The sequence below is a fragment of the Schistocerca piceifrons genome, chromosome 3 (assembly GCF_021461385.2).
Source record: "Schistocerca piceifrons isolate TAMUIC-IGC-003096 chromosome 3, iqSchPice1.1, whole genome shotgun sequence".
Lineage (NCBI taxonomy): Eukaryota > Metazoa > Arthropoda > Insecta > Orthoptera > Acrididae > Schistocerca > Schistocerca piceifrons.
Genome location: NC_060140.1, coordinates 936,417,305 through 936,430,354, shown reverse-complemented (window position 1 = coordinate 936,430,354; position 13,050 = coordinate 936,417,305). Strand labels below are relative to the sequence as shown.

The following is a 13,050-nucleotide window of genomic DNA, read 5'->3' as shown; positions in this document are numbered from 1 at the left end:
ACTATGCTTTGTGGTCTTCACTGAGGGACTTGCCATGCTCCATTCTAGGAATTTTGAGCCCAGTGGTGAAATATTGTTTTAGTAAATGAACTTGTCATCCGAATTTTGATCTCAAGTGTGGTATTCTCTGGTAAGCTCCTTAAGAGTTTATTAAGAAAGATTTGTATGTTATTAGCAAGGAAATCAGCTCTGGAATATTTAAATTCTTCTTTGTCAGCCATTCATATTACAATGGAAATATAGTTAATTACTAATGAAGTATTATTTAATTATTTTTTGCAGGTGAAATAATTGTATGAATAAAGCAGCAGATCACAAGTAGTGTGAACAATGAATATATATCTGCCTCTACCTCAGCAAATATACACAAACTGTTCCTATATATTGGTCCGAGTCAGTTATATACCTCTTATTAAAGAACTGATCTCTTTTTTTTTTCTTTTTCTGTTTGTTTGTTGTATTTCCTTTTCTGTAGACTAATAGTCATTATCTATCACCACAATTTGTAGTGATTAGCTGGGGCCAGTTGAAACAAGACTCATGCAGATTTGCTGTAACTCATACTGATGCAAGTATATCAGTATGGGAAATACCAGTGATGAATGAGGCACAGTGGGATGCAGCAAGTGTTCAGTTAATTAGAGTTGTGGACACAAAGATGAGCATCCCATCTGCACTACTCTGTCTGTCCATTGGTAAGTTTAATTTGATTCATAACTATGAGTCCACAGATGAGTTTGTTGAGAAAATGTCCAAGTTAATTTCTGGAATGTATTTTCACTAGAATATGAAGAAAATCCACAAATGGAATACAAGGTCTGTTAAAAAAATTCCAGAATATTCGTAATTTGGCATGAACTGTGTGTTGGAGCGAAAAGTGGTTAGCATCCCTGCACACATTTGTGTTTAATGTGTACCTGCTGGAATATTCATTGTTCTGATGTATATCTGTTAGTTATTGTTCAGTACTGTATTGAGTAGAATGTTGTGTCACACAGTTTGCGAATTTTGAGATGGCAGAGTTAGAGGAGCAGCGTGTCTTCATTAAATTTTGTGTGAAACTTGATAAAACCTTTACAGAGACACACCAAGTGATGCAGGAAGCATTTGGTGATGGGTGCTTAAGCCATGCTTCACGTTACAAATGGTTCACATTCAGACAGAAGTTAAAGATGACCCCTTTCAGGATGCCTTTTGCAGTCTACTGACATTCTTCATGTCAGGAGCGTCAACAAAATTGTACACATCAATTGAAGACTGACTGTCCAAGAGATTGCAGGAGAATGTAACATTTCAGTTGGATCATATAATGAAATCCTGACACAGCATCTTGGAATCCATCACATTGTTGTCAAGTTCATCCTATGCTCATGAATTAAGACCATAAAGACACGTTCAGATGTGGGTTTATGGTTATGATTTTGAGACCAAGTCTCAATCTTCACAATGGGTCAGGAAAGGTTCTCCAAGACCAAAAAAAGCTGGTCACATCAGGTCAAATGTCAAAGCCTTGCTGGTAGTTTTTTTTTTTTTTTTTTATTTTGAAGGATTGGTTCATCATGAATTCAGGGCACAGGGACAAACTGTTAATCAATGGCATTATCGGGACATGTAGCGATGCCTGCAAGAAAATGGCCTGAAATGTGATGAGACAATTCGCCACTCTTGCATCACGGTAACACATCTGCACATTCATCCTTGTTTGTTTGTGACTATTGCACAAAAAACGAAATCACTGTGCTGCCTCATCCCCCGTACTCTCCAGACCTGGCGCCTGCGGACTTTTTTTTTATATTATCAAAATTGAAAACCCCATTGAAAGGATGAAGATTTGCAACTATAGATGAAATAAAAGAAAATTTACAGATGGTGCTTTGCGGAATCCACCAAGAGCCGTTCCAAGACTGCTTCCGGAAGTGGAAACAGCATTGGGAGTGGTGTATCAATTGTGGAGGAGAGTATTTTGAAGGAGACCATGCACAATACGTAAAAGGGAGTTGTAGAAAAATTTTGTGGATGAAGTTCTGGATATTTTTTTGGACAGACCTTGTATATAATTTGTGTTGCAATGGCTTCCCATTTAATCATAAAATCTCTCTAGGAAATTTGTCAATTATTTATTTCTCTGTGATTTGTTTATTGGATTGCAATTGAATGGGATATAAAAAGAGGCCTTCAGACCATGTTGATGACTTTATTAATGTTAGAAAGCTGTTTTTCAGTAATGAGCAGAATGTATTCACAGCATTTGTCACTCCTGTTTCTTTAACACTACACTTTGCCACTGTGCAAGAGAATTAAATTATGATTCTGTAGGATGCAGTGATGGCATATTTTAAGCTCTCTCTGATGATATGGTACCCATCAATACTCCTGGTCTTCAATTCACAGGCACGGTAGTTGGTGATTTGGATGGTCACATTTCAGTCCTGCCAGACGTTTTTAAAGATGTACCAGCAGAAACTGCAATGCCTTATGTACTTTGGGATGAAGAAGACCACATTAAGGTTAATGCCATAAGCTCACTTCCACAGTCATCGGAATGTGAATCCGCTGGCAAGTGGATCATACTTGCAGTGAAAAAAACATTTATGATTGTCTTTGTATTGAATAAGAATGGCCAAAAGATCTCTGAATATCTTCACCGAGTGGGTGGCCTTGCAATTTCTGGTAAGTGTTAATAATTTTTTCCACATTATATATGATCTAATGAATTTATGAACAATAAACAAATACATTTTTTTTATTATTTACATTTTATGGCCTTCATTGGACCACTCTAGCTAACTTTATACAAAGAATTTTTCAGTTTCCTGTCAGGCCAGTACTTCTTCATTCTCTCAGATCCCATCCTTCTTTCCTCTTCGGAAATCACCCTTCCTATTGTCTGTTTGTTGATTCTTGTTTGTAGTCTGGTTTGTTTGTCTGTGAGTTTCCTGATTTTGTCAATTTTGTTTCTTAGGTCTTCCAAATACATTTATTTAACATATTTTGTATTTTTTAGAGTAACTCCTACTCTGCAGTTAATTGACATGCACACTCCACTTACAACTTTCTTCAATAGTAGTCCATGCATGTTATTCATTTCTAGCATAAACTTGTTTTTTAATGTGAGAGGGAAGACAAACACACATCATGTAGAAGGGACATGTAGCACTGGCCAAACACATAAAAATGTGCTAATTATTGTAGCTCAGCTGTAAAGCAGACGTAGAGATATATAGAGAGAATAAAGAAAATGGCAAAAATGAGGTTAGAATACACAGTGTGAGAAGAGCTAGAAGTAGTATTGTGGTGTGAAAACAACTGTAATGAAAACTATTATTGTAGTATATCATTCAGAGCAAAGGAGAAGGGCTATGGTGCAAAGTAACAGACGTGGCCTAATTATAGTTTTATATATCCTTATTTTTTGTTCCCCTTGAAAGAAATTTGAATGAGAGTAATTTATTGCAATAATATAATGCTCTGGAAGTTGCTTTGGTTCTCACTTCTATTTCTTATTTCTCATAATTTCTGTTGTTTAACACGACCCTCAGATATGTAAACTCTTCTGATTCTTCAAACACTTGTCATCAATCTGCATGGATTCCCACCTATTTGCCTTGTAGTTTCTTTCTGCCCTCATGAATTTGGATTTTTTTTCTTTTATCTCTAATAAAACTTCCTTTGCTTTTTGAAATAGCTTTCTACTCAGTATTTTCAGATCACCTAGATTTTCAGTGATTAATACTTCATCATCTGCAGAGGCCAGTACTTTCATTTTTATTCCTATGTTAATTCCCTCTTCTGGTTCACGTGTTGCATCCAGTGCTTCTTATATTCCATGGAGCATTCCCCATCCATTTTCATTATCCCTTCCAAGCCTACCAGTGTAACTTCTACAAGATTTGTAAGCTTCCTTGGTATTCCATACTTCTCCACTTCCACAAGTTTACTCTATTTTTTGCTGTCAAAGGCTTTTTTAGATATCAACTAATAATATTGCCGTTGTGTTGTTGGATTCTCAGTATTTATATATATGGCTTCTTTTAGTACAAATTTCTGTTCAGATGTGGTTCGACTCTTCATAAATCCCACTTGTTTCTCGCCTGTTACCTCCTGTAAATATGGATCTAACTTTTTCTGGAGAATATTGGAGAACACTTTTGTATGCTGTGTGAATTAATGAGATACCCCTATATTTCCTGAATTCTTGTTTGTTGTCTTTTCATGGACTGATACTGTGTTCATTTCTTTCCACTTGTGGGGTGGCGGGTTGAATAAATTGGTTTACAAATGTAGAATGTAAAGTAGAAAAGATGCATTTCCCGGCCGATGCACCATATGTGGGGCGGTGGGTTGAATTAAATTGTTAATATATGTGTAGAATGTTATGCAGAAAAGATGCATTTCCCTGCCGATTAACCATATGTGGGGCGGCGGGTGGAATTATTGTTATATAAATGTTCCTGTTATTTATGCAGTCTTTTGACATTCTAAACACTGGCTCTCTAACTACAATATTGGCAACCAGAAAGTGATTAGCAAAACGTGAAGCCTGTAATTAGAATTCCTAGTGCCCACTTCATCTGAGAATACACTTATAGCTACAGCTTATAGCTCTGAGGAATTAGGAGATTGTCTGGGATTCATAATCAAAAACGATTCTCTATAAAAGGTTCACTATATTCTGAAAGTCACAGACCAAAAAGAATCCACACAATCCAACTACCAGAGCAGTTCAGAGTCTAATGCGCTGATGCAACTATAACTGTTCAAATTAAATGTTTAAGTGAATGCTCATCATAATTTGATGATAATGTTCATATAATGTTCATGCTATATAATGGTAGAATGTCTGTCCCGCGACGGCACGTGAAAATATGACATACGCAAACTGAAGATAGATCATTAAAGTCATCCCAGAATTAACACTTCACTCAAAAATGATTTCATGGTTACGCGTATCCCGAGTAACTTATTACGGCATCCGAGGCTGTTTATAGCAATGATACCGACGCGACGCGACTCCTGGCACAGGTGGTGTGCTAATCAGCGTCTGGAGAGAACTGGAGCCTTTCTTCTCTCGCGCAGCATTCTTATATATAAAGCCGCGGTGTGGACGGCTAAGGGAACGCCTGATCAAAATTGCTCTCCTGACTAGCCGCTGGGCTAGTAATGCACCACTTTAAGTTATTGAATAAATCATCGCTTCCTTTGCTGATGGCCGATGAAGCTCTCAATTTAAATGTGCATTCAGCACACAGGTAAGTAATCATAATAAAAGTCTGACGTGGCTAAGTCAAATATTTTGGGCGAGAGAATTAATTTAATTACACTAAGCGCATTAGACTCTGAACTTGCCCTTTGGAGATACGCTATTGCTATAGTTTTATAGTTATTCAATTGAAACTTCTCACATCTTTATAATTATAGTGGATCTCCCTTCTACTTAAATTTAAACATCCTAGCCTTATTTATTCGCCTACTTAATCTATCTTGCTTCCTTAATTTCTAAGACAGAAACCAGAAAATCAAGAATTTCAACTAAAATTTTAATTTGTGAGATCCAGAATACTGTTTCTACTAAATCATTATGCAAAAGCAATCTAAATACAAATTTTTAAGTTTCTAGCTCTTTTCTGTTGCGCCAATGATTTTTACAGAAAAACGTCCAAATTTTGAAAATGGTTAAAGTTATTGAACTGACATTCAACGCATATTGATTTAGTATTACTCCTGACATGCTGGAAACGTTTCAGGTTATTTACTTGATTTTTAAAGTACTGCGCAACATTTATGACGTCAGAGCTAATTACAGTGGACTGGCTGGCACACAATGGAAAGACTGATGTGAATTTTATACAGCGTGAGTAGGCTGCTTCCCTACACACTCATCTGCTATTCTTTCTGCTTTAAAATGTTACTCTCCCAGGAGCTTTGTTGTCTTTTGGTATTTTGATTGCATCAGTAGTCTCTTTCATTGTTGACAGTGCAACTAAAGGCTCTACATGCTAATTTTTATGTTGTTCCTCCATGTCTACACTTCCATTTTTGATATTTAAAAGCTGTTTAACGTATTTCTTCAAAATTTCCAAATCTTTCATTTTTACTACATTTATTGTCAAATTTATCTTTAATGCCATACATCCATGGTATATGTCCTTTTGTAAAGAAGCTAATTGACCTCTAAAAATCTCTCGCATTCCCTTCAGTATCATCCTTTTCTGTTCTTTGAATTAAACTCTCCACATCTTCTTCCTTTTCTTCTGGGAAGAGTTTTGGTTCCTGTATTACCAGTTTTATATGCTGCCCTGCTTTCAGTGGACTCTTCCTGTAGGTGGTGTTACTTTGCTTCTCTTCTTTCTTTCACTTTTTTCCTCACATTCCTCTGAGAAGTCAGAATGGCATAATGACAATATTATGAAAAGGATAGTTGCTACTCACCACGTAGCAGAGATGCTGAGTAGCAGGTAGGCACAACAAAAAGACTTTCAAACAAAGATTTATATTCATCAGAATAGAAAACACACACACACACACACACACACACACACACACACACACACACACACACACACACACACACACACACACAAATATGCAACTCGCACACATACGACAAGAGTCTGCCTTGGCAGCCAGAGATGGTGGTTGTGTGTGCATGAACTGTGTTTGCACATGTGCGTGTGTTTTTTGTCTATTCTGATGAATATAAATCTTTGTTTGAAAGTCTTTTTGTTGTGCCTATCTGCTACTCAGCATCTCTGCTACGTGGTGAGTAGCAACTATCCTTTTCATAATATTGTCATTCTTCTTAGAACCTTACATTTTTCTTCCTTTACTTTTTTCTAGACATTTCTAGTGCTGCTTATTTTGTTATTTTGTTTTTACCATTTTCCACTGGCCGTAAATATTGAGGTCGTCTTTCACTGAACCTTAAGGCAAATTCCTATGTTATGTCATTGTCTTTCAATTTGTCTATATCAGTACTCCATTCTTTTATGCTGTTTTCTCCCCTTGGCTTTACCACAGCTGTTTGTTATCATACCTCTTTCATGATTAAGTATTAGTCTATTTGTACTTTGACTCCTCTCGTGGTTTTCATATTTTATGCCTTTGGTCAACCAGGACATGGTCTGTGTGATTTTGTGTTCTACCATCTGGTGCTATCCAAGTTGCCTTGTGAAAATCCTTCTGAGGAAAGAGCATTCTCATACTCTGTAGGTTACCTGCCCTTGCACAGCTAAGTAGTCTCACCCCACCCATTATGTACCACTGACAGTGTCATATAACAAATTTAAAATTATCCCACATTTATAAAACTCTCTTGTATAATGCCGTTCAGTGTAGTGAAGTATCACAGCTAAAATACAGCATGGTACAGTTTCATTTAGGAACTGTTGGATTTAGGAATTCTGTTAGATCTCTGAGGGCATATTGTTCAGAGAACCATTAAGAACTAATATTACAGTATATTTATTGCTCGCTTTGAATTTGATATTGCTAGATTAATAGCTACTTCAAGAGAAAAGATGAATCTTAATATTAGACTGCCAGTTTTGATTACCAGTGACATGAGATTGCTTGCAGTGAAGAACAAAATGGTCCACCAACAAAAATGATAAACTAATTGATGGGAAGCATTTCTGTGACTATTAGGGTACAACTATCATTGGCATTGATGACATTTGCATTCTAGTTTCCAGAGAGTCTGTGATTGTTTCCTATATGTAGTGTTAGCCTCAGATATTGGAAAGAATGTGGGTCCAGATCATACTAACAGAAGAGCTGTACCAGACTGTTGCATTTGATGTATTGACCATTACATTCCCAAGGATCGTTAATTTTGCAGTTTGGTCATCACAAGACAGATGCTATTTTTAAAACCAAGTACCTTATTGTTAGATGAAGGCACTTAGATATCTGAAAATCATGAAGGAAACTTTTTGTAACACCAAAGACCATGTACGTAGTGTGTTGGAGTAAATGGGATTTGCTAGACTCTATTATGCTCCAAACTGTAAATTTTTCTTTTATCATTCTACAAGAAGTGTCTCATTTTAAATACTATGGGATACTTACCCTAACTTCCCTCTTATTACTGCATTTCTGAAATAATTGAATTAATGATGCTTACCAAACCTCACTAAGTTCCAGTGTGATCTGGTTTGAGTTTGGTTTTCACATACCTGGAGAAGAAATAAGGGTAGTTAAATTATCTATATATTGAAACTGACATTACAGTCAATAACCATTTCTTTTGCACATTTCATGTTGATTGTCCATCAATGATCATTCTCATTGTTCGCACAGGAGTCAATTTGATGATTCCATCAATGATTGTTCTCATTGTTGGCACAGGAGTCAATTCGATGATTTCTGCATGCAAAAAGGATTTCACGATCTCAATTAATTTAATACACATTACTGAGCAAAATGTCACAGACCATTAGTTTGAAAAAATTATGAAAAAGATAATCGCTACTCACCACGTAGTGCAGATGTTGAGTCACAGTTAGACGCAACGAAAAGAATGTCAGACAAGTAAGCTTTCATCCAAAAAGACAGTCATTAGAATTAGACAAAACACACACACACACACACACACACACACACACACACACACACACACACACACACACACGCATATGCAAATGCAACTCACACTCACATGACCACAGTCTCTGGTTGCTGAGGCCAGACTGTGAGCAGCAGTGCATGATGGGAGAATCAGTCTGGGTGGCAGGGAGGAGGATGGGTGGGGAGGGGGTGGGATAGCAGGGTAGGGTGGGGAGTGGTAAAGTTCTGCTTGTGGGAGCATACAGGGGCAAGGCGGAGAGAGGGTGGCAGCTAGCAGCTGCAGTTGGGAGGTAAGAATGTGGATGGGGGGCAGTTGTAAGAGAGGGAAGTAAAAAGACATTGGATGCCTTGGTGGAACAGAGTGCTGTGTAATTCTAGAGTGGAAACAGAGAAGGAGATAGGTGAGTGTAGGATAATGACTAATGAAGGTTGTGGCAAGAATGGTTATGAGAATGTAGCATACAGGGTGTTACAAAAAGGTACGGCCAAACTTTCAGGAAACATTCCTCACACACAAAGAAAGAAAATATGTTATGTGGACATTTGTCCGGAAACGCTTACTTTCCATGTTAGAGCTCATTTTATTACTTCTCTTCAAATCACATTAATCATGGAATGGAAACACACAGCAACAGAATGTACCAGCATGACTTCAAACCCTTTCTTACAGGAAATATTCAAAATGTCCTCCATTAGCGAGGATACATGCACCCACCCTCCATCGCATGGAATCCCTGATGCGCTGATGCAGCCGTGGAGAATGGCGTATTGTATCACAGCCGTCCACAATACGAGCATGAAGAGTCTCTACATTTGGTACCGGGGTTGCGTAGACAAGAGCTTTCAAATGCCCCCATAAATGAAAGTCAAGAGGTTTGAGGTCAGGAGAGCGTGGAGGCCATGGAATTGGTCTGCCTCTACCACTCCATCGGTCACCGAATCTGTTGTTGAGAAGCGTACGAACACTTTGACTGAAATGTGCAGGAGCTCCATTGTGCATGAACCACATGTTGTGTCATACTTGTAAAGGCACATGTTCTAGCAGCACAGGTAGAGTATCCCGTATGAAATCATGATAACGTGCTCCATTGAGCGTAGGTGGAAGAACGTGGGGCCCAATCGAGACATCACCAACAATGCCTGCCCAAACGTTCACAGAAAATCTGTGTTGATGACTTGATTGCACAATTGCGTGCGGATTCTTGTTAGCCCTCACATGTTGATTGTGAAAATTTACAATTTGATCACATTGGAATGAAGCCTCATCCGTAAAGAGAACATTTGCACTGAAATGAGGATTGACACATTGTTGGATGAACCATTCGCAGAAGTGTACCCGTGGAGGCCAATCAGCTGCTGATAGTGCCTGCACACACTGTACACGGTACGGAAACAACTGGTTCTCCCATAGCACTCTCCATACAGTGATGTGGTCAACGTTACCTTGTACAGCAGCAACTTCTCTGATGCTGACATTAGGGTTATCGTCAACTGCACAAAGAATTGTCTCATCTATTGCAGGTGTCCTCGTCGTTCTAGGTCTTCCCCAGTCATGAGTCGTAGGCTGGAATGTTCCGTGCTCCCTAAGATGCCAATCAGTTGTTTCGAACGTCTTCCTGCCGGGACACCTTTGTTCTGGAAATCTGTCTCGATACAAACGTACCGCGCCACAGCTATTGCCCCGTGCTAATCCATACATCAAATGGGCATCTGCCAACTCCGCATTTGTAAACATTGCACTGACTGCAAAACCACGTTCGTGATGAACACTAACTTGTTGATGCTAGGTACTGATGTGCTTGATGCTAGTACTGTAGAGCAATGAGTTACACGTCAACACAAGCACCGAAGTCAACATTACCTTCCTTCAATTGGGCCAACTGGTGGTGAATCGAGGAAGTACAGTACATACTGATGAAACTAGAATGAGCTCTAACATGGAAATTAAGCGTTTCCGGAAACATGTCCACATAACATCTTTTCTTTATTTGTGTGTGAGGAATGTTTCCTGAAAGTTTGGCCGTACCTTTTTGTAACACCCTGTATATGCAGGGAGAGTTTCCATCTGCACAGTTCAGAAAAGCTGGTGTTGGCTGGGAGGATACGGATGGCACCAGCTGTGAAACAGTCATTAAAACATAGAATGTTGTGTCGGGCAGTGTGTTCAGCAACTGGGTTGTCCAGCTATGTCTCGGCTACAGTTTGTCGGTGGCCATTTGTGAGGACAGACAGCTTGTTGGTTGTTGTGCCTACATAAAATGCAGGACAGTGGTTTCAGCATAGCTTGCAGATCACGACTGGTTTTACAGGTAGCCCTGCATCTGATGGAATAGATTTTGCTGGTGACCGGACTGGAGTAGGTGGTGATAGGAAAATGTATAGGACAGGTCTTGGATCTAAGGTCTATTACAGGGATATGAGCCATGAGGCAAGGGGTTGGGAACAGGGGCTGTGTACAGACAGAAGAGGATATCGCGTAGGTTCCCTGGGCTGTGGAATACCACTGTGTGATAGATGGGAAGGAAGTCGGTAGGACATCTCTTATTTCAGGGCATGACAAAAAGTAGTCAGAACCCTGGTGGAGTATGTGATTTAGCTGCTCCATTCCTGGTTGGTACTGAGTGGCAAGGGGAATGCTCCTCTGTGGTTTGAAAGTGGAACTCTGGGGATTGATAGGATGACTTGAGAGATAAGGCACCAGTATCCTGGATTTGTTTGTGGGTGATGCCTTCAAAGGAGAAGTAATTGTGGGTGAGGGTATAGTTAGTCTGAGTAGGAGGTTGTTGGTTTGGTATCAGTCGGGCATTGGGAAATCCAGTGTTCAGTAACAGCAAGGCCATGGGGATTAGGGATGTCAGTGTAAAGGGAGGTGGCATCAGTAGTGATGAACAGGCCACCATGTAGTAAAGGAACAGGAACTGTGGAGAGTTGGTAGAGGGAATGGTTGATATCTTTTTTATAGGAGGGTAGGTAGCAGGTAATAGACAGAAGATGTTGGTCTGTGAAAGCAGGGGTTCTCTCAGTGGGGGCAAGTAATTGGCCACAGTGGAATGTCCTTGGTGGTTGGGTTTATGTTCTTTAGGAAGCATGTAGAAGGTAGTAGTGTGGGAAGTGGTAGTGGTTAGTAGAGAGGTGGACTCAAGGGAGGGGTTCTGTGGTGGGCCTAAGGATTGGAGGAGTGACTGGGGATCTTGCTGAATTTCTGGAATGGGGTCACTGTGACAGCATTTGTAGTTGGGTGAATCTGACAGCTGGCAGAGATCTTCTACCAGAAAGTCGTTGCAGCTCGAAACCATGGAGCCATTGTCAGCAGGTAGGATTATAAGGTCGTGATCAGGTTTTAGGTGGTGGACGTCATTTCTTTCTGCAGATATAAGGTTAGACTGCATGTTGAGGGATTTGGGGAATGATGGCGAGGGAATATTTGAGGTTAAGAAATTTTGGAAAGTTAACAGTGGGTGACTTGGGGACAGTGGGCATGGATCACAGTTGGGTGAAGGAGTCGGCTGTGTCAGACAGGGTTCATAACTGGTCTTTTGGTTGCATCTGATTGGTAGGGTTGGTGGCTAAAAAGCGTTTCCACTGTAGGAGCTGGGAGAAGAAAAGAAGGTCTTTAATAAGTCCTTTGGAAATGACTGATACTTCTACGGAGCTAAGGCTTTTGGAGGAAAGGTTCATGACTGTATTTCAGTTTCTGGATTCTATATGGTGGTAGGATGGAATTTTTGAGTGTGGGGTAAACGTAGTATGTCTTCGAGACATGGTTTGCCATGTATGAGAGGATGTGGGGGAGGTTTGTAGGTTGTTGTAGAAGTGGTGGATGGTGATAGTCCAAGGTGGGAGTAGGAAATGAACAGGTTGGAGAGTTTTTTGAGGTGACAATGTGCATGCTGTTCTAGTTCCTTCAGGGCAAGAGTTTCAATGTATGATATGGGAACTATGAATTTGAGATTGCATGGCAGGAGGATTTTACTGATGGAAAGAAGGAATTGCAAGAAGGTTTGGACCTGATTCACATGGTTTTGCAGAGCTGTGATAGTGAGGGTTAAGGACTGGTGGAATCTTAGCAGATGGTGGTCACTGTGGAAGCTGGGGTTGCAGCTGGAGATGGACAATTTGATTGTAAGGCCATTTGGAGGGATTCCACAAGCCAAGCAACAACACAGGAACAGTATGTGGGACTGGGTTCTGTCTAGGGGTAGGGAAACCTTTCTGTATTGACAGATATGGAACAAGCAAGAATCTTAGGTTCAGGATAAAAATGTGTAAAAATACATAAATAACTTATAAATATGTGGGAAAAAGTTCGCAAAAATACAGCAAAAGATGTTGGAGAAAATCATGTAAGTTCATAAGCCATGAAGTATGGGGGAACAAAATGAAACCTGAGGAGTAGGCCGATAGCGAATGGCAAAAACCAATTGAAATCAACATGAAAACACAAAGAGATCAAAGAAAAAAGAAATAAAAAGATTGTAATGTGAG

The 13,050-nt window shown here is 39.5% G+C and overlaps 1 protein-coding gene across 2 annotated transcripts in view; it reads left to right on the top strand.

Annotated features, from left to right (window-relative positions):
• LOC124787643 (T-cell immunomodulatory protein) overlaps positions 1 to 13,050 on the top strand; it is a 439,315-nt gene that overhangs the window by 364,673 nt on the left and 61,592 nt on the right. For both annotated transcript variants that reach the window (XM_047254421.1, XM_047254422.1), the window contains 2 exons: positions 510 to 695; positions 2,392 to 2,670. In XM_047254421.1, coding sequence (XP_047110377.1) covers positions 510 to 695; positions 2,392 to 2,670 — 465 coding nt within the window. The remainder of the gene's footprint in view (positions 1 to 509; positions 696 to 2,391; positions 2,671 to 13,050) is intronic.